Here is a 22,335-nt window from a genome sequence, read left to right on the forward strand (position 1 = left end):
CATAATCCACACCTGTCCAAACAAAACTCTCGAATGTACTCCACGGGAAAAATTCTCTGATGAAAAAATAAGAGACCCACTTAAAGATAGTTTAAATGTCAACATAATTGCATTAATATCCAGGTCCATCAAGGTGAAAGTGAAACGAGCCACAGGGAGAAAAGTCTCAGTGAGCTCCACAAAACCAATAATAGATGAATGTCAACCTGTCGAACCTTCCTCTCTGAGCTTCTCGCAAAAAGAAGAAAGAATAAATCCTCTGAGGTCCAGAGAAATGAGCTGAGCTGGAGCCACCGAGCTACTCCAGTAACCTATTGAACACTCCATACTCTAGGAACCCCTTTGAGTTCCAGAGGAAGAAGCCGACATGGAGTTACCCTGACCACAACCTTGACGAAGATGCAGGAAGCCAGGCTCGAGTGAATCATCATCACTATCCACATGATTTGGAGTGAGCCGATTCTGGTACGCTCTTCTGCGCACTTGGAAAACATTGTGATAGTAATTTACAATATCTTTTCTGCCCTTTGAACCCATGGCAGCAAGCACTTCCTCCATGAATCTGTACTTGGAAGAAGGCAGATTATTCTGGATAACGGTGTTGAATTTCTTTTCTTCCTCCTTTCTCCATGTCAATGCGGCATCCTCACCGATGCGATCAAATCCCATTGCATAAAATGCCGAGCCCAGTTCTTGCTTTAGTTTGATCCTTTTCTCTGCCACATGAAATCTAACACAAACCATAGAACCTGGGAGTTGACAGTTGCAATTATCTGGCCTACCCTTACCAGTAGTATCAGCATCAAGCAGGCTTTCATTACTTTGTGCAGGATAAACAGGTTGTCCGAGAAATCTCAAAGCATGCGGCTCGTCATAAGGTAACGAAGGCTTCCCAGTCCAATCTGGAACATCTGCTAGACCACTAAGTCGAGTTTGTGCATGCAAAATCCTGTCACTATTCCCACCAGCACACAGCCGATCATCCCATCCATTTGTCTGCCCCTCATCGTAAGTCCACTCTGCATTGAACAAAGAGTTACATTTTATACATTTTCAGAGTATCTCCTCAAGATGAATGAATATCAGTCATATAAGAGAATAAATTAAATAGAATAAAACATTAGTTCAGAATGCATGACAAACGATTTTAAGTTGTCTGATGATCGTATATGGGGCCTCCAAGCAAAATTACATAGAAAATGGAAGAGTATTTTATAAGCCAGTACACCTATACGTGGTATCAGCTGCTGTATGACAAACTGTTGGCATCATATATCAAGCGGCATACAGGAAAACAAAACATCTTAATAACTGAGTCTTGCCATCCTACAACTATATATTATTATTTTTTCAAAAAGAAGCCTACAACTACAAGAAGAATATATTGTAGTACAATATAACAGAGCACATCTGATAAAGTCAGCAAGGATTTAGGGTGTATCATATATATGACCGAAGAATATAAATAGCAAGCCACCCAGACTAAAAGTTTGAAGAAATATAATCATAAAATTTGTTTGTGCTAGCTTAAAATCTTAGAGAGTGGAAAAATAGAAAACAAAATTAAAAAAATCTGAAACTTGGAAGCATCAAGGCCTAAAATTTTGAATCCATATATAGTATACAATTGGAAACAAAAGTGAATCCATATATAGTATAAAATTGGAAGCATCAAGGCCTAAAAACTTGGAAACAAAATTGAATCCATATATAGCATAAAATTCATATCCGAAGTATATAAAAGCCTAAAAAATAGTAACAACCGAACTATAAGTTATCACTTTACAAATATGCATCCACTGTCATACTTGTATTCTCAAAAACTACACAAATATGTAATAATACTATATTTTCAAATACCATAATTAATTATTTTAGTTTGCCAAATTTGCCTTGGTCAAATTATAAAGCACAAGGCCCTATAACAATACAGTTGTAACATGTAAATTAGGTCTGAGACGTTTGAAGTAACATGTTCAATACCAAGTTAATTAATATATGGGAGCTATTGACCCAGCAATGCAAGTCATATATAGTGCACAATCGAGTAACTAGCAATAAAAATAATCTCCACCATGCATGCAAGACTAACTGCACCAATAGTGTCTAACGCTAGATATTGACTCAGAATGCGTGGGCCAACAGATTCGTGGACCTAGAACACTGAATGTGTTTGACAAGCATGATGCACTCAGAAGCCGTAGTGAGATCCAACGAAGAACCTTGGTTAATGGTTTCAATCGGAACAAACTTACTGGAACAGAGTGATGGTGAACTATGCTTGGACGGGCTGAAGCAGGAGGAAGATCTCATGAATGCTACAAACGATACTGCAAAACTAGTATGTAAATCATTCATGTGAAGGTGTTGGTCGTTTAAGAATGAATGACGAAATCCGCTCGGGACAACTCACCCTCCTAAAAAACCTAGCTCAAGAAATGGCTTGTGCTAAAGTGGTAACGAGCATATCTAATAGTTTTTTTTATGTTTTCTTGTTGGTAAAATGTTCATGTCATCAAGGAACAAATTGCCATACGACTACTCTTGTTTTATAGATGTCCAATAGGAGGTGAGAAAATCCTTACAATTAAATGGGAGTGTGCCGCCGTGATGGTTTGTACGTTCCCTTCTCACAAATATCTACCTCATAAATCAGAATATATTGCCTTCCTAAATCAAAACATATTGCCTTCCTAAATGACACCCCTCACGAACATCTCCTTTGTAAATCAAAGAAATGTCTTCACCTATTGGTTATCCACGTTAGATGTTTATAACAAACATATCCCCTTCCTAAGGAATCCCTCCTACCATTGAATCGTCGATGCTTCGTTGTAGTCAGAGTAGGTTGCTATCATGATCTAGTCATGTTAGGATTCTTGAAATTTCAATGGTTGCTTGGTTATCGCTATATAGAAGGGAAAACATGTGGAAGATTTCAGCATTTGCCTTGACATGTCGGAAGTCATATAAGATCATGCTAGACATGTGGTTTTCAAAGTATGATTGTTCCTTCACTGGTAGTATTATGTATATTATTTTCATTGTTACACATGAGTAGTGAAGGTCTAGCCACCTAATGCTCATCAACAATGTTCTATAAGGTGGTCCAATCCCACCTAGCCCCGATGAGACAAATAACACCTAGTCTCTCACCAACTCTTTAGAACATTTTCATGTCTAGAAACCATGATTGGATTTCCCCGAATGTGATAATTCTGCTTCTTAAGGATAACCCATGCAGGAGTGGCAATGTGCCAATGCTACCCAAGCTATAGCACCGTCCGAGCAACATTACTGTAAAGAGCATGAATTGAGTATCTAGCCCATAAATGTGAAAGGCCCACTAAACATAGCACCACTAGTGAGGACATCCCTACAACAATTACACCTGCCGAAGTTCCGGAAATACAACGACCAATCACGAGCGTGCGCACACCACATGAATTATCAGTTACTTCTGTTTCTTTGTACTATTACTAATGCTCATGATAATATGATGTTGTATTAATCGTATGTGTTTGTTCATGATGAAGTCCCTAACATGGACAAGAGGGGAAAAATTGGAGCACAATCAAGCATGGAGATGAAGCAAACACAGAAACAATGAAGACAAAGTCACAAGTGGAGATCTTGGGATAAAAGAGGCCACAATGATGAATGAATACATGGAAGAAATATACAAGATGACCACTTCATAAGTTCATCCATAGCTATTTATAATTGTCGTATCCTTATTGTTGGGCCATACCCATGTATTTTTGCACTAAAACACTATAGACAATTTTAGGAGTCCATATTCAGGGAGGAAACAACCCAAGAATTGGATTCGTCCATAACCTTCCTTGGCTAGTAGAAATCCCCCTTGCACCTCTTCAATATTATAGCTTTGCTAGTGTTAGATTTCGGTTCTTTTTAGCGGAAGTTTACCATAGTTGCAACTTGTGTACTTAATTTGTGTCCGTCACCAAGTCAAAACTGAATGTGGAACCTCAACTTTCTTCAATAGTTCATCATTTTTCACCACAACCATAACTCCATTTTCATAGTTCTTGCTTGTTCTCGACTGCACACAAAGGTTGGGCCTTCTATGAGATGACCCGACATGGTCAATAACATCTCAGGGGTTTGTTTAGTGATTGCTAAGGTGCATCATCGAGGCATGTTCGTAGTTCATTCGTCAAAGTTGTCTCCACTAGAGTTGAACCCTTGATCTCATCGAAAGATCTGGATACCCATGTAGGTAGGTAATTTTAAGTCAGGTGAAAAAATGTATACCAAACTTTCGAGTTTCAGAGTGTGAGACCAACCAAAATTTTCGACTAATAGACACCCCGGTCCCTAGCATAGCAACGAGAATGTTAAGAATGTTTTTTTGGTACCTTGTAGCGGTACTGTAGTCGCACATAATTTGTATAGTCGTGGGACATCACCTTAGATCACCAGGGATCTCTAAACATGATCTACGTGATGTGCCTACCATCATTAGGTTTGTGTGTATCTAGATTGCTCGTCCTCTGTGTCGGACCTCTCATGCTTTAATACATCCATATTGTTGTGGTGGCCTCCTCCCTCCAAGTAGGTGGATTTCTCGTGTGCGTGTGGGATTTCAAACCATGTATGAGTAGGACTCGTGGATCGTTCATCAAATAATTGCAAGGTTTCCTATTTGGTTACCCAACACGTATGCCCCCTTAGGCTAGGGTGCTCCATGTGGGCCTTCAAGTGGTCATACCTAGGCTCATATGGTCGTAAACGGTATATACAATAAATGGGTATTGGTATTATGACTACCCATGCATAGTAAAAGGCATGGGAATGCGTCCACACGATGTGGGTTCACTTCCGAGTCTACATCCTATTTTACCCATGATTTCATATTTGACAAGTGGGCCTGAGGTTCAAAAGAAAAAAATATGATGAGATATTCCAAATGTTGGATCGAACCCGCATCCTTTGAACTGGCTTGTTATCATTAGTTTTTACTCATGGTTGTTCACTACATTATCATTTGTTCAAGTTTTAAGCTTTAGTCTCGGTATGAAAGCAATTTGCTACAAAGATTACTGAAAACATGAAATTTGTTTATATCACTATCCAGTGAGAAAATTTTGAGAAGTTTTGGTCGAGGGTGATAGTCCAAGTAGTAGAAGTTGTTCCCCTCATCCTTTGAATCAGGCTTTCTCAATTGGTTTGTTTGTTTTCTTGTTAATCTCATGGATGCCAACTCCGTTATCCTTGGCTTGAATTTCAAATTTTGATTTAATGATGAATAAAACTTGATCCTAAACTACTAAATCTTTGAAATTCATGATTTTTTCCATCATCCTTCAAAAGAAGTTGAGAATACTTTTGCTAATCAAGGTTCCACTCGAGGTAGGATAACTGGTGAAATTTGGTGAGCGCATGGCCATCACAGTGTCACATGAAATCTTGTATATGAATTTCATCTTCTCCACCACACCCTCTCATATAGCCTTGATTGTCCAAGATTATCTAGGCCACCATCTTTCTTTATTGTGATTCAATTATCCAAGGGACATCCAACAAATAATACATAGTGTGTATAGTTCGATAATGGTTTTTAAGACGAAAAGGTGACCCAAAGGGACCAACACCATCATACTACTACTTTTAAGCATTTAAGGCGAGGTCATCTTTACCTAAGACAATAGAGGAACATATCAATTGGGATACCCCCACGACTGACAAACTGCTTCGATCCTTCTCTCTTCGGGAATAGGCAGGGCCAGTTTTCCTCTGTTTGGCCACCGTAAAGCATGGGTCCTTTGCCTCTCCGCCTACTGATCTGGCGACGTGAGGGGGGCAGGACCCTAGTTCTTCTGTGACTTATGTATATGGGTGGGAGTAGTTTGTCTAGGTGCGTTGTTGAGGTGGTGGGAGCAGCACTTCGATGGATAAATCTGTATCAATTTCTTTCCCAACTGACAGTGCCTTCCACTTCAGCATCTTAGAGTTGGTGGCTTCGTGTGCTCATTGTTCCTTTCGATCGACGGTGTTTGGGTCCATGGATGGTGTCGGTGAGGCAGGAGCGGCGTCTCCATTTGATGGTGTGTTCTTCTGCTTTGCCTCAATCACTGCAACGAGTGCTCCAACCTTGTAGAGGAGCAGGGGCTATACTCGGGATATGGGAGGCGACATCGGTGTGTTGGTCGGGATGGGAGCCCTGGAGCATGGTTTGAAGCACAATTGCGGTAGATATGGCGGTTCCCCTCGTCGTTGAGGATAGTCAGTACATGATTTGGAGCCGAGAAGGCACTCGGACATTCCCCCACCGACATTCTACTGTGATGTTTTCCTTGCCATTTGCGGCAGGATTGGTCTTAGGTTCAAAAATCGTTGATGGTGCTTCCCCCATTCTTGGAATGACGTGGTTGTTTTATTTTCTTCTCGAGAGCGTCTCAGCAACGCTGGGAGTTGGACATGGCTATCTGCTATGGTTTATGCATTGATCATCGAGGGCATTATTTCTTTTGAAGTTTTTTATGCATAATTTTCTGGATAGTTGTTGTTTCCAGACATCACCAGTAGTTTTTGTGAGTTCGGAGTCATGTAACCACGTTTTATGTTAATGAAATGCATGGTTACTTCAAAAAACATATCATTTGGTACACATTACAAGAGAAACAAAAATAATAAAAGGTGGGTGACTAGTCATAAAGCAACATCTCCAGTGCCCAAAATCCATATAGTGACCCACTCATTCCTCTTGCGACCAAATTCGCACAATATATCCATTATTTATGACCATATATAGCCACACCATTCCACATCCTCTCCCTTGCGATGACATAAACAAGTAACATCATATGCCTAGCTTCTCCCTCACGACAGAAGACACATTCCCTCCCTACCTTCCCATCATAGTAGTGTAGTTGATCGGGAAAGGGAAGTGAAGATCAAAACAGACATGATTAGATGCATGACAGTGCAGGCAGATGAAAGGAACGCCTTTTCCAAACCTTCACAGCAACCACATCAACATTGAGATGAGGACCAAGTGGCGCCAGACTCGCCTCTATAGTCAACATGTGATAGGTTGTGAAATCAAGGATGACACCTTCTTCTAAGGCGCCTTAGTGTAGAAGATTTCTTAGGCAATGTCTTAAAGCCATGGCTCTGGTACCAAAATAGTGAAGGGCCATTAATAACAGTAAATATCATTGAAGGTGGAAGGGTGGCAAGTTGTAAATAAAAAGAGCAAGTTATAGGTTGGGGTGAATCCTACTTCATTCTTTCTTGTTTATGTCTTAAGCATATATGCTATTTCCTGGTAATGAACATCGTCTAACAATTCTCCCTTAGAGTTATCAATCCAGAAAAAGAAGGGAAAGTAAATAAATATGCAGAACATGTATCATAATTAAGGTTAATGGTGCAAGCATAACCCTATAAAGAATGACACAAAGAGCTGCCATTTTTGCACCATGAAGAAGACTTCAAGCCAAAGCCTTTTTAACTCCCCTTATTTGCTACTAATGGTAGCCAACATTTTCCAAGAATGCCCCACCCTAGAATTTAGGTAACGTTTACAGCTGGTGCGATGGCCGAACGCTCGGATTGGTCGCTTCCCCACGCTGGCACCTCCAACCATCAGGAAGGTAACACGTTTACCTTATCCTTTCCCCAAGGCCCGTGTCCACTCTCCTTTCTTATTCCGCGCGACTTTTTCCTGGCAGCAAACTTCATGGATCCAGGCAGTCTTAGCTCCTGCCTCCTATGTCGTTCGAGCGCCTCTTGAGAAACACTGACGTGTCGTTTCCATGGTCACGCTCCTCGCCATGGACGCGCTCTTCGTCATGGCCGTGTCGTCGTCCTAGATTTTTTGCTACAACCAGGCAAGGGGGAGCTGCAACTATGGATACAAGAGCTGGAACCGTAGTCAAGCGAAGCTGCAACGGCGGTCCGGTGGAGTTGCATGGTCACCACGGTCACCATTGAGTTTTGCTTCAACCGGCGTCCAAATTTGCTACAACCATCCACAAAAAAAGCTGCATCCCATGTTCATCAGAGTTGCAAACCCGAGTTTGCCGATTTTTTTGCTACAACCGGTGTCGATTTTTGCTGCAACCGGTATCAATTTTGGCTACAACCATTCACTAAAAAGCTGCATCCATGTTCATTAGAGTTGCACTCCGAGTTCGTCGGATTTTTTTGCTACAACCGATGTTGATTTTTGCTACAATCGGTATCAATTTTTGCTACAATGACTGCAGCCGGCGTGGACTGTGGGTGCGCACCGCCATGGGGGAGTAGGCCGTGCTGAGCGCGCGTAGGCAGCCGGAGGGGTCGACCTTGAGGAGCATCCCGGTGGCCGATGCGGGCGGCGACGCAAGGCAGAGGCCAAGCTTGGAGGAACGAGCGCCGCGTGGAGATCACGGCTGTGATGCGAAGGACAAGGGAGGCGCAAGGAGGAAGAGACGGCTCGAGTGGATAAAATCTAAACGTCCCAGGATGCGCTAATCGAACGGCCGCGCGATGGCCAGCTGAAACGATTGGACCGGTGCGCTGGCGCAGATTACTGCCTTAGAATTTCTGGAGATATAAGTAGAGTCCTTTGAATTTTGTTCAATGATACATAGCTACCATTGATTTGCCTTATTATCATGATTATTAGATACTATTATATATGGAATACATTGTGTCTTGATTTTCCTAATACACCAATAGCACATGGGTTTTCAGAATACATAAAAATATAAAAGGGTCGGCCTGTGAGGCATGGCCCATATGACCAGGTTTGCATGCATGAATCTCAACATGCTTGTTATCATCATTTTAAGGCGTCACCGTCAGCGCGGAGGGGGGGGGGATTGAACTGGTATGGCGAATCCCCTTGGGTCAACAGTGTGTTGTTATATTTTCTACAGATTTCCATTTTTTAGTGACGACTAACTAGGTTAATCGCAGTGCTCGTGATTTTTTGTCGATGGGGTGCGAGTTCATCCCCTAATTCTGAATGAGATCTACATGACCTTTCTGCGTGTAGGATTTTTCTTTCCCAAACACACACTCTACGACAGTTCACTGTTTGGGTGCGTTGGGCGTTTTGTTGTTTCAAAAAACCATATGTGTGTGATCTATGTTTTTTTTTCAACAGGATAAATGTGTGGGCTATGCTATTTTTGTGTTCAGACAGTAAAGTGTATGTAATGCATGATGGAATGAGCTAGTGTGTTCTTTTCTTTTGCTGTGAATTTTCAGTTAAAAGTGAATTGAAGATATCACCATTTTGATCTTATTATGTGTATCCATACCGGCACACGCAGGCTTAACTAGATATACATGATGCTTGCAGTTTCAGGATTCGGAGTTCTGACATGAACCAATTTAAGAAAAACTTAGTTAGGCTGAAACACTCTTTAGTTTACATCCTTGCTTCACTATTTCAGTCATCTGTCTTATTCAGTCATTGTTTGTTCTTCAAATATTTTTTACTCTTCATGCGCAATTTTCATTTTTATTTTTCAGTCTTTATGTATAGTCTTTTAGTTTTTAGGTTTTTAATCAAGTTATTGTTGAGTTTTAGCTTAATTTCTTGGCCATCATTCATGAATTAAGTTTTTAGTTTAGTGTACTTGTCGTTTAGTTCACTATAAATTTTAGCCTTCTTTGGCCAGTCTACGGCTTTGGCCTTTTCTATGATAAAGTTCCTTTATACCTCATTCTACATGAAGCCCCTTATCCACACCCTCCAACATTTGTTTTGCGATCTATGCTCTTCATCTAACTTACTACAAGAAAAATACTTTTTTGTTTCTCTCAAATGAAATAACATATGGACTTCCAACTTTGCAGATCAAACAAACTTCCTAACAAGAATGTGTGAAAAAATTTCAAATTTTTTGGTCTGGCATAAATATGCAAAATGAGATTTTTTTTTGATTAAAAAAGTTACTTTAAGCATTTAAAATGCATGAAAAAATCAGAATTTTTTCCCCACATTCTTGTTAGAAAGTTTTGTTGTCCTGCAGAATTTGAAGTTTGTATGTTCTTTCGTTTGGGATAAACAAAAAAACAAATGTGTCTGTAAAGATCTTGATGCTGAAATGAATGGCTTAGATAAGAGGTACCATGGAGGTCGAGCTACAGAAAACCACACTCCTTTTTTATCTTAGTCATTTATGTTTCGGTTTTAATGTTTCCTATGATTCATCATTTCCCTTTTTAGTTTCTTTGTCATGTTAGTCTTCTCAAAGATTAGTACCGGGTTGTCTAACTATTCATCTTAGTTTTTAGTTTAGCATAGTTTCTTAGTCATGTATCGTTTAGTTGATTAGTTTTTCTTGTATTTTTAGTTATCAATGTTGCGTTATTAGTTTTTGTTATTTCAGTCAGTCATCTGGCCCGCCCACGAACAAGAACCAAATGGTTCATAATATGGTACAACACAGGATTCATCCTCAAAGTTTATTGCTTAGGTATTTCTTAAGTTTCTATGTTGATCGTCTTGTTTTTCTTCCTCCATTAGTCTATTTTTAAAAGTCTCTCGGTCTTTGAGTATGAGTGTATTATTATCTTTCTTTTGTCCAATGTTTTTCTTAGAATAATTCTCTATCTGAATTCAATCACTATTCAGATAGTTGATAAGAAGTATTTCGGCATTATTCAGTTTGTTTTTGTTTTTTTTCATTTGATTATCTCTCAGATTTATTTCGTCAACCATTATTCATTGTACTTTCCTCATTACTCATTTGTATTTCTTCTGTTCAATTCAATCTTTTAGACAGTTCAGTCCAGTTGGTTGTGAGATTTAGGGAAAATATTATGTAACTCTGGCTAGTTCAAGTTCAATTCAATTCAGTTGAGTTGTGAGGACTGAATGAGATAATGTATTGTGGATGCATGGTTCCAACGAGCTAAATTTATTTTCTCCCTAATATTTTTTCTGTAACTTTGTTCTGTTTAGTTTAGGTTCAGTTCAGTTGGTGAGAATTAACGAGATAATGTTTTGTCGATGCATAGTTGTCGCGAGCTAAAATTTATATTTCGCTCCTAATGTTTTTCAACTTTGTCCTGATCAGTTCAAATGCAGTTTTCTTCTTGTTGTCTGAACCGAGAAGATATGTTTTTCTTCGATGCACAATTTGTTTCTCAATGCACAGTTGCAACGAGCTAAATTATGTATCTCCCTAATACTCCCTCCAATCCTATTTAGTTTCCCTATAACTTTTCTGGGTTTTTCCTCGATTACAGAGGAATATCCCTGCAAGGCCTAGAATACCTAGAAAACCCCATCAGCCCATTTGATTCACAGGGATTAAATGGGCAAAACCAGTCCAATCCCCGCTAATCCCTCCCCACCCACACGGCTCAACAACCTCACACAGCCCCTCGCGGAAGGAGACCCCGCCAATTCCAGCTCCTTCGTCACAACCCCTCGCAGCAGCTGCACCAACGCGATACAGGAGGAAATGGGACAGCCCAATCCTCTAAAATATCGTGGTTGGAGGGGGTTTGCGGATTCAAAGGGATTTGCGAGGACTAGGATTCCCCCAATCCTCTGAAATCCCCATCCTCTTTGGGGCTGTAAATCCCTCCATACCAAATGAGGCCTGAAGAATGAGTTGTTGGGATAAGTCCCTTCACATGGAGGTGTGTTGGCAGACCAACATCAACCCGTAAGTCCAACACATGTCAGTCGTTGATACTCGCTGCATCCAACTATGGAGAGCGCTTTTCAAGTAAAGGGAAGCAAGAAGAAAACCCTAGCCACTCCAGACCTGCTGGTGGTGGCTGCCATTCGTGAGAGTGAGATGAGAGAGAACACACAAGAGAAAACACAACATGTAAGAGAGAGGAAGAAGAAGAAAAAGAAGAAGTGGAGGTTCTGTCCAGATTTGCTGCTTGTGACTAGGCAGTGGTCAGCCTGTGATTGCAGGCTCAAGCGTGCTTGGATTGACCCCAAACTTGGTGAGCTCATTCCTTACTTTGAGTATTTCGATCTGGTTAGCTGGTTTCAAGATTGGGTCAGTGGCACATCAGATTTGAGAGTAGTTTTTTCAGCTTTGACTGCTGAAGTTTCAGAATAGAATAGTTTTGGGATACAAAAAGTTTGGATAGGCAAACGGTATCCGATTGAGCTAAAATTTTGAGGGGATCTTAGGAACTCGTGTGTCTAATTGTATGCCAAGTTTGAAGTTGTTTGGTTCAGCGGTTTAAGAGCAGTTTACAAAATACAGAAGGAGACAAAAGCTATGTGTACCTTGCTTTGCTGAAATCTTGCCTCTTGTGGTTGTTGTTGTTGTTGTTGCCAGTTGGTAATGTGGAGAGTGTATTGTAAATCTCTCTAGAGGTTATAGAGAAGAATTTGTACTCATCATTCTCATAGTGAAGTTGAATGGACCGGTCGGTCCACAACCGTGGTTTTTTACTCATCAACTTGAGGAGGTTTTTCCACGTTAAATCATGTGTCACATGTGCATGTTGTTTATTTTATTCCGCTACTTACTAGTTGGCTGAAGCTGTCCTCAAAGTTCATCACAAGTGGAGGGGGTTGTGTAGTGTGCATATTTGTCGTGTGTGTGAATTTATGCAGCACATTGTTGCTATGCAGCCCGAGCAAAGTGGTATTAGAGCTTTGGTTTGCTTGTACAAATTGCTTAGTTTTTTGTGATGTAAGATGGAAGTGAATACCAGTAGGATGATATCTTTGAATGGTATAAATTATCAAGCATGGAAGGGCAATATGGAGGACTTGTTATATGTGAAAGAATATTGGAAGCCAATGTTCTCCACTCAGATGCCAGAGGGCATTAAGGAAGGTCAGTGGAAGGTACTTCATCACCAACTTGTGGGTTTATTTAACAGTGGGTCAATAACAATGTTCTGAACCATATCATTGATGATACACATGCACACACCTTATGGTAGAAATTAGAAGAGTTGTTCGCCCGAAAAAAAGGTACAAACAAGATATTCTTTATCAAACAATTGATGTGTTTGAGGTACAAAGAGGGCATTCTAATTACAGATCATGTGAATACATTCCAAGGCATTATAAATCAGCTTTCTTCAATGGGAATAACATTTGAAGATGAAGTGAGAGCCTTGCTGCTACTAGGCTCATTATCGGACAGGTGGGAGACCTTTAAGGTCACGATTTGCAATTCAGCACCTAATGGAGTTGTCCCTTGGATTCTTGTAAAAACCATGGTACTAAATGAAGAATCCAGAAAGGTGGTAAAAGCTAATCCTTCCTCACATTCAGAGGTGCTAGTCACTCAGTCCAGGGGGAAAAGCAAGAGCATAGGTCCAGGTAAAGGGGCAGAAAGAGGTAGGACCAAATCAAGAGGCAAGTATGCCGATTATGAGTGTCATCACTGCCATCAGAAGGGCCAGATTAAGTGGCAATGTGGCAAGTGGAATAAAGTCAAAAATAAAAATAAGAAGCAAGATCAGAAGCAAGCTGACAGTGATAGTGACACAGAGGACAACCGAGTTACTGGAGTAGAAGAGGACATCATGCTTGTTATGCATGAAGAAAATGAGAGCAGATTTGGTTCCACTTTTGAGGAGAAGATCACTATTGTTTCTAATGAAACCGTCAACCTTGTGGATGGTGACAAGATGATTTGGATGCCGAACAGCGGTGTTACCATTCATGCTACATCTCGCAGAGAGCTCTTCACTAACCATATATCCGGTGATTTTGGTGTTGTGAAGATGGGGAACAATGATAGGCAGACATCATTGGAAAAGAAGATGTTGCATTTGGAGACCGCAAATGGTACAAGGTTAGTCCTCAAGTCTGTGAGGCATGTTGAGGCACTTCATCTCAATATTATCTCAGTTGGTTTGCTTGATGGATATGATTACTTGAGCAGTTTTGGAAAAGGGCAGTACAAACTCACCAAAGGCAACATGGTTGTTCAAAGAGGTAAAATGGTCTCAATTTTGAACCATGTTCATGCTAAGCTCTTTAGTGGTTCTGCCAATGCACTAGAGGAGGATGGTCATTATGCTCTATGGCACAAGAGACTTGGGCACGCGAGTGAGAAGGGGATGACAGTACTAGTGAATAAAGAAATGTTGAAGGGCGTGAAAGGAGTTCACGTTAGGAAATGTTCAAATTGTGTAGCAGGGAAGCAACACCGAGTTGTCTTCAAGACTCCACCCCCTCACTTTGGGTTGTCACTTTGAGGACCAAAGATCAAGTATTAGGTGTATGCAAGCGATTCCATGCCTCGGTTGGGAGAGAGACTGAGAAAATTAACAAGTGCATTCGCACTGATAATGGAGAAGTGTATACTTGGCTATTTGATTCATATTGCAAGCAGCAAGCTATTAGGGATCAATTTACTCCCCCGGAGACACGCCAAGTGAATGATCTTCCTAAGAGGATGAGGACAATTGTGGAGAGAGTTAGATGCTTGCTGCCAAGTGCAAAGCTACGTAAACACTTTTGGGGTAAGGCTTTGATGACTGCAATTTATGTTATTAATCTCTCACCAAGTTATCCTTTGCAGGGAGATGTTCCTAACAGGGTTTCGTATGACAAGGACGTGTCATATGACCACCTGGAGATTTTTGGTTGCAAGGCCTTTGTTCATATTCCTCAAAATGAAAGGTCAAAGCTTGATTCGAAGACACGACAATGCATCTTTCTTGGCTATGGTGGTGATGAGTTTGATTACAAGTTGGTTGACCCTATGGGAAGGAAAGTTGTGAGAAGTCGTGATGTTGTGTTTGTAGAAGACCAAACAATTGAGGATATTGTGAAGACAAAGGAGCAAGTTCCTCCTGGGCAGCAACAAGACATGATTGATTTTGACCCAGTTCCTGAAGCTCCAGCTCCTATGCAAGTTGAAGCAAATGCAGAAGATGTACAAGATGATGTACATGGTGGTGCATGTGAAGAATATGCTCCCCAATAAGTAAGAGTATGATGGTGAAGTTGATGATCTGTATCAGCAGGAAGCACCAGCACGAGAAAGTCCACCAGCCGCTCCACTCAGAAGGTCCAACAGGGGTCGAATTCCTTCCAACAGGAAGCCCTCGGATCAATACGTGGTATTATTACCTCACAGTTCAGAACCTGAATGCTTTGCAGACACAATGGAAGGTGAGTACAAGGAGGAGTCGAGAAATGATATGAAAGAAGATATGGATTCCTTGCATAATAATCATACTTATGAGTTGATGAAGTTCCCAAAGGCAAGAAAATTTTGAAGAACAAGTGGGTCTACAGAATCGAGCGAGAAAAGCACACATCACATCCAAGGTACAAGGCCATGCTAGTTGTAAAAGGATTCAACCAAAGAAAAGGAATTGACTATGATGAGATGTTTTCTCCGGTTGTGAAGATGACATCCATTAGAGTAATCCTTGGCATGGCAGCAAGTCTCAAGTTGGAGGTTGAGCAAATGGATGTGAAGATTGCATTCCTTCATGATGAGTTGGATGAAGAAATTTACATGGAGCAACCTGAGGGGTTCCTTATGAAAGGCAAAGAAGATTGTGCGTGGAAGCTAACGAAAAGTCTCTATGTCCTGAAACAAGCACCAGTACAATGGTACATGAAGTTTGAAACTATCATGGGGGAGCAAGGCTACAAGAAGTGTAGAAGGCTACAGGAAGTGTAGCTCTGACCATTATGTGTTTACTCAGAGGTTATCAGGTGATGATTTTATTATATTATTACTCTATGTTGATGATATCATGATTGTTGGCAAGAATGTATCTAGGATTGCTAAGTTGAAGAAGGAGTTCAGCAAATGTTTTTCCATGAAAGACTTAGGTCCAGCAAAGAACATTCTCGGAATGAGAATTACGCGCGACAGAAATTCCAACAAGTTGTACTTTTCTCAAGAGAACTATATTGTGAAGGTACTTCAGAAGTTCAGGATGGAGAATGATACAATTGGGAGTTGTCCACTAGCAGCCCATTTCAAGTTGAGCATAAAAAGCAAGTTCTACAACTGATGAGAAGAAAAGGAAATGCATCATGCTTATTATGCTTCAGCGGTTGGGAGTTTGATGTATGGTATGGTGTGTACAAGGCCTGACATTGCTCATGCAGTTAGTACTGTGAGCAGATTTATGTCTAATACAAGAAGACCTCATTGGGAAACCGGGAAGTGGATTTTGAGATATCTCCGGGGCAGCACATATATGAAGCTTTGCTTTGGTGTGGTGAGACCAGGTTGATTGCTTTTCAGATTCTGACATGGCTAGAGATGTTGCTGGAAGGAAGTTAACTTCAGGTTAATTGGTTATCTATGGAGGTGGAGCAGTGTCATGGCAAAGCAGGCTAAAAAAGTGTGTGACATTGAATACAACTGAAGTTGAATTCATTGCAGTAACAGAGGCGAGCAAAGAGCTATTGTGTCTGAAATGGTTAGCTTGTGAGCTTGATTTTAAGCAAGACAAGCATGTGTTGTTTTGTGACAACCAAAGTGCTATCCAGTTTAATAAGAATGCAAGTTTTCATTCAAGGTCTAAGCATATAAAAGTCCGCAATCATTGGATTCAAGATGTGTCGTATTCCAAACAACTGCAACTTGAGAAGCTTCACACTGATGACAATGGGGCTGATATGTTGACTAAAGTGGTGATTAGAAAGAAGTTCGACGTATGCCGCCGGCTCGCTGGCATGGCTGCCGAAAGGCAGTGAGACCCTTCATGATGTCGGGATGGGGTGTTTGTTGGGCCAAGTCCCTCCACATGAAGGTGTGTTGGCAGCCCAACATCAGCCTATAAGGCCAACACATCAGTCGTTGATCCTCGTCATAAGAAGAAAACCCTAGCCACTTCACCCCTACTGCTGGTGGCTGTCATTCATGAGAGTGAGAGTGACAGAGAGCACACAAGAGAAAACACAACATGTGAGAGAGAGGAAGAAGAAGAAATGGAGGTTATCTCGAGCTTTGGTGCATGTGACTAGAGAGTGTTCAATCTGGTGATTGAAGTCTCAAGCATGCTTGAATCGATCGCAAACTTGGTGAGCTCATCCCTTACTTTGTGTACTTCGATCTGGTTAGCTGGTTTGAGGATTGGGTGAGTGAAGCACCATATTTGAGAGTGGTTTTGTCATTTCTATCTGCTGCAGTTTCAAAACAAAATAGTTTTGGGAGACGAACAGTTTGGGTAGGCAAACAGTGTTCGATTGGGCTGAAATTTTGAAGGGATCTCAGGAACTTGTGTCTCTACTTGTCTGCCTAATTTGGTGTTGTTTGATTCAGCGGTTTAAAAGCAGTTTGCACAATGCTGAAGGGGCAGAAGTTGTGTGTACTCTGCTTTGCTGAAATCTTGCCTCTTATGGTTGTTGTTGTTGTCAGTTGGCAATGTGAAGAGTGTGTTGTAAATCTCTATAGAGGTTCTAGAGAAGACTTTGTACTCATCATTCTCATAGTGAAGTTGTGTCGACCGACCGGTCCACAGTCATGGTTTTTTACTCCTCAACTTGACGAGGTTTTTCCACGTTACATTCTGTGTTACATGTGGAGCAGTGTCGTGTGCATATTTACCATGTGGGTGAATATACAACGCATTGTTGTTGTCCAGCCCCAACACGAGCAAACCCGCGTGTTGACAGTGTCCTCGTGGATTGCGACGTCCACATGTTCGACGGCATGCCGGCTGCAGTTGGTGGAAGGCAGGGTCCTCCTGGATGGCAGCGTGCTCAAGATAGCGTCATTATGGATGACGGCGTGCTCGGGACGGCTATGCAGGACAACGAGCTCACGTAGCACGGAGTCCTCGCGGACTACGGCGAGCACGTGGTCGGTGGCATGCTCTTGGACGACGGCTCCGGTGGCGTGCTCGCGTCGGCTATGCAGGACAACGAGCTTGGGCAGCACATCGACCACAGGGACGGCGGCAAGCACGTCGCCGATGGCATGCTCGTGGACGACGCCTTTGGTGGCATGCTCGCTGTGTTGTGCTTGTGTATGGTGTCGTCCTCGTGTCTAGCCCATGGTGGCGTGCTCGTGTATGGTGTCGTCCTTGCGTCCGATGATGGTCATGGTGAAGAAGAGAGGAGATAAATCTTGTTCTTGTCAAGGGGGGAGCTTTATCCTTTATAGGCATCTCTCTGATTCCATTGTTCATGACGGTAAGCAAAATTTTGATCTGAAAATCCACCAGCGTGCAGGTCTATTTAGGAGGGAATCATAAAATTCGACGGCTGCTACGGATCAGACGGATGATTTCTCAATCATCCGCTGGCCAGCTGTCTGATGTGACAAATGATGGCCCTTTGATGACAACAAACGAAGCCTCGTCTTCCTCTCTATTCCTCCATCCCGCACCCTGTGGCATTTTCACCAAAAAAACTTCAGCAGACATCAGCTTCCATGGCAGCACGGCGTGTCGCGCGAACCATCGATGATGCCCGGCGATGCTCGATTGCAGCTCTGATGAAGCTTCAACGACCCCACGGTGCATCATTGCAGCTCCGGTGTGCTTGATTGCAGCCCCGGCGGAGCTCCATTGTAGCCCCAACGGAGCTCCATTACAGCACTGGTCAGACTCGACGGAGCTTCATCATGACACCGACGACCTCCTGTAAAACTCCAACAGCGGCGACGGGTGCTGCCACGCAGCATGGCGGCGACGGCGAAAGCTACAACGCAGCGCATGGTGACGACGATGGAAGCTGACATGCAGCACCGGTGGCCATGGCAGATGTTGCGATGCAGTGTTGCCGGCGATATTGCTGCAACACGGCGTGGCGGCCATGGCAGAAGCTGAGATGCAGTGCCAGTGGCCGTGGCGGATGCTACGATGCAGCGTTGCCGGCGATGGTGTTGCGACGCAGGATGGCGGCCATGGCAGATGTTGCGACGCAACACGACAGCCATGGTGGATGTCGCGATGCAACGTGGCGGCGGCGGGTGCTGCGACTTACCACGACGGCCATGGCGGAAGTTGCAACATAGCGGGGCGGCCATGGCCACAGCGAAAAAGCCATGATGCATCGCGGGGGCATTGTGGTGTAGCGTCGTCGGCTACGGCGGGTGCTGGATGCAGCCTCGACGGTGACGGTGCATTGCAACGGCGCTACCAGATGCTTCGTCGGTTCAGGGAATGAGATACAGGAGAGAGCCAATGGCCAAGATAAATATGGTTGTGGAAGAGATAAGATGGGAAGAGATGAAGGGCCATGTGGGTCCACTGAGGGACACGTGGTTGGAGAGTGACGCGGTTTACGCGGTCGGAAAATCAACCGGCTGGTTTAAAACGTTTTCCCAAAATTCTTGGCGCCATTTCCTCCATTTAGACCACTGCCAAACTGTCCAGCGTCCTTTTCTCTTCCGTCTACTCATAGGCCATGTCTTCAAAAAGCGAGCGAGAGAGAGGTTGACAGTGTGGTGACATGCGCATTGCCAGAGAGAGAGAGAGAGAGTTGGGCGCATGCACAGAGAGGGCTCGACGTGCAGCTGAACAATACTAAACCTGGGCATATCCTGGGCCGGGCCGGGCTTTACAAAGCTCGAACTGGAAATCTCAAGCCTGAGCCCGGCCCGACCCGGCCAAAAAAAACGTAAAATCAGGCCTGAGCCCGGCCCGAATGGACATAAAAGGTGAATTCCGAGCCGGGCCAGGACGGGCCCCCATGTAAATCACCATTTTTTGCAAGCCCGAGCCCGGTCCGAATTGCTTTTCGGGCCCGATTTTCAAGCCCGAGCCCGGCCCGAACACAAAGCCCGACCCGGGTTGTCGGGCAGGGCTGCCTATGCCTAGATGTAAACAATACTACCGAGGTGTGCATCGGAGGATGCAGATCATAACTACTCTTCCAATCCATGCAAAAGCAAGGGCAAAACTGTGCAGAAAAATTAGCACAGGCCTCCCCTTGGTATGCAGTCTCAAAATAGCATGGGCAGAGAAAAAAGGATGAGGGGGTACAATTTAGCACTTATTTTTTTAGAGAAGGAGGTTAAACCCCCGGCCTTTGCATCAATCGATGCATGCAGCCATCTTATTAATTATTCCACAAAGTTTCAACAAGAGTATACATCAATCCACCCAAAGCCATCACTCACACCTACAATTTAGCACTTATGATGTATATGTGCTGAAGAATCACTTGTTAAACAAAGTTATATGTTAACTGAGTTTCAAGAGTTGTCTTCTCTAATTCTTTTTGATTTTCTTTCTTCAGTTTAGTCTGTGGTTTCAGTTTCTATCTTTAGAGATAGAAGACACTAGAAATTAACTTGCAGAACTATATCCAAATAAACCCGGACATTCTCTGCGTCGGGCGGGGTACGGATCAGGCTTCACAAAGCCCATCCAAAATTTCTCATGGCAGTCCAAGATTTCTCAAGCCCGGAAAAACTGATGTTTTCTCTATCAAATTTAATAAAATGCCTAATTTGGGGGCTATACATACTATATTACACCTACTTTTTCTTGAATAACACGTTTTACTGGGCTTCAGGCCGGGCCATGGGCTAAAAAGTGAGGCCCGAGCCTGGCCCATATATCGTGCTTACTTTGGACCGGGCGACCCATGGCCATGTCTATGTCCGATACACAACATAGTGTGTTTGGGTTGGGGGCTAGCACAATCTAAGAGCACGAAGCACGCATGGTAGTGGTACAATAACCGTGAGAATGCTCTAAATGGTCCAACATCCAGCAATCCCCAGGATGACCCTAAGCGAGCATGCATATTAAAAACGATGTGTGATTTTCTTTTCAAGAATGAGACCACTTTTGTGCAGGTAAATCTAATTAAGGACCAACATATATCTTTCGATAGCCTGAAAATAATGACCAAATCCACAATCTAGACCCACGATTTAATGAAGACAATTACGTACATAAGAGATAAAGCATATGCCATTTATATATTGCTCTCAAAAATAAAAACTAGTGTATTGTATGTGGCAGAAAGATTTACCTGCTGCGAGGTAGTGCTTTGGGCCAGTTGGCTGCAATCAACATTTGCAAACCTCAGGCGACGGAGCATAAGCGTCGAGGAGAATTGGCTGCAGATCCCATTCCCATGTTCAAGAGGGCTCTTGGCCACAAGGCGGACCCAGTTGAGCATCTGCAGAGGCACCGGCGCCCCCCTCTTACGCTTTAGATGGCCTGATGATCGGAGGCTCGCCTGGTCCTTCTTGCCGTTTGAGCGGCGAGCTGCAACTGCATCACGACAGCCTCCGGCCACCTCCTGATCCTGCATTTCTGGCTTGCAGTTGCCGATGCTCTGCTCAAGGGGCAGGAGGTACTTGAAGTAGAGGAGCTTCAGGGGCGCGGCCGCCACCGGTTCGAGGCCGACCACCTCGGCGATGGCCGCCCATGACGTGACGGCGGCGTATCCCCCGCTAGAACGCACGGCGAGGTGCAGGCGGAGCATCTGCATCTCCACCGGGCCGTCTTTCCCGATCATGAGCGGCTTCGGGAGCAACGGAAGCCCGGCAGATGCACGCACCTCGGCAAGGAAGGCTTCAAGAACGCCCTCGAACAGGGCGGACGTGCCCTCCTCGGTGAGCTCAGCGTCCGGGGTATCCAGCCCGGAGAGGTGCCCGCCGGCGCGGAGCTTGTTGACGATGTCGCGCACGTAAACGACGATGTGGCGTGGGCCGCTGGACACCGGCGACGCCCCCACGGCCGGCGCGCCGCGTGGTTTTGGGCTTGGGATGTTGGTTTTGAATGGACATGCGGACGAATTCATGGATGGCGGTGGGCTCGGTGGGGTGGCCATTATGGCTTCAAGGCCCTCTCGGCTGAGTAAAATTCAGCAAAATATTTCTTGGTTAATGGAATGAATTCTAATCTTTGTACATGTAGATATGCATGGTTGGGGGTGGGCCGGGGGAGGGGGGAAGGGTGAGGAGAAGGGGGTGGTTCGGGGTATGCTACTTATAGGAATCGACTTGGTGAATACAAATGGTTGCATTAATTGCAATTAATTTGGGGGAATTAATTAGAACTAATCTACTTTTTTCGTTTTTAAATATAAGTCTTTTTAGAGGTTTCACTGAAGGACTACATATGGATGTATGTAGACACAATTTAGAATGTACATTCACTCATTTTGCTTCGTATGTAGTCCCCTAATGAAATCTCTAAAAAAATTATATTTAGAAACTAGGGAGTAGAAATATCTTGGAAAACATTAATTGCAATTAATATAGGAAAATCTTGGAAAAAACATTAATTGTAATTAATCTTAAAAATCTTGGCGAGAACATTAATTACAATTACTCCAAAAAATATTTGGAAAAATCATTAATTGTTGCTAACATAGGGAAATATTGGCATATCATTAATGGCTAATTTTAGAAATACCATGTATCTACTACTACTTATAAAGGACGAGTTTGATGAATCCATACATTCAACGTATCACGTTGCTCC

General features: G+C 43.1%; 1 protein-coding gene across 2 annotated transcripts; it reads right to left on the minus strand.

Annotated features, from left to right (window-relative positions):
* Window positions 1-837: 837 nt before the first annotated feature.
* Window positions 838-21,761, minus strand: LOC123429243. Of its 2 annotated transcripts, none has more exons than XM_045113297.1 (2): window positions 20,873-21,761; window positions 838-1,019 (listed from the first exon to the last, which is right to left on the minus strand). In XM_045113297.1, the coding sequence occupies exons 1-2, from the start codon at window positions 21,677-21,679 to the stop codon at window positions 915-917; spliced, it is 912 nt and encodes a 303-aa protein (XP_044969232.1). In that variant the 5' UTR covers window positions 21,680-21,761; the 3' UTR covers window positions 838-914. The 2 variants fall into 2 exon arrangements, with proteins under 2 accessions (XP_044969232.1, XP_044969233.1); XM_045113298.1 differs by lacking the exon at window positions 838-1,019 and adding an exon at window positions 6,696-7,140.
* Between the last annotated feature and the right edge of the window lie 574 nt (window positions 21,762-22,335).

Source organism: Hordeum vulgare, chromosome 2H, assembly GCF_904849725.1.
Source record: "Hordeum vulgare subsp. vulgare chromosome 2H, MorexV3_pseudomolecules_assembly, whole genome shotgun sequence".
NCBI lineage: Eukaryota > Viridiplantae > Streptophyta > Magnoliopsida > Poales > Poaceae > Hordeum > Hordeum vulgare.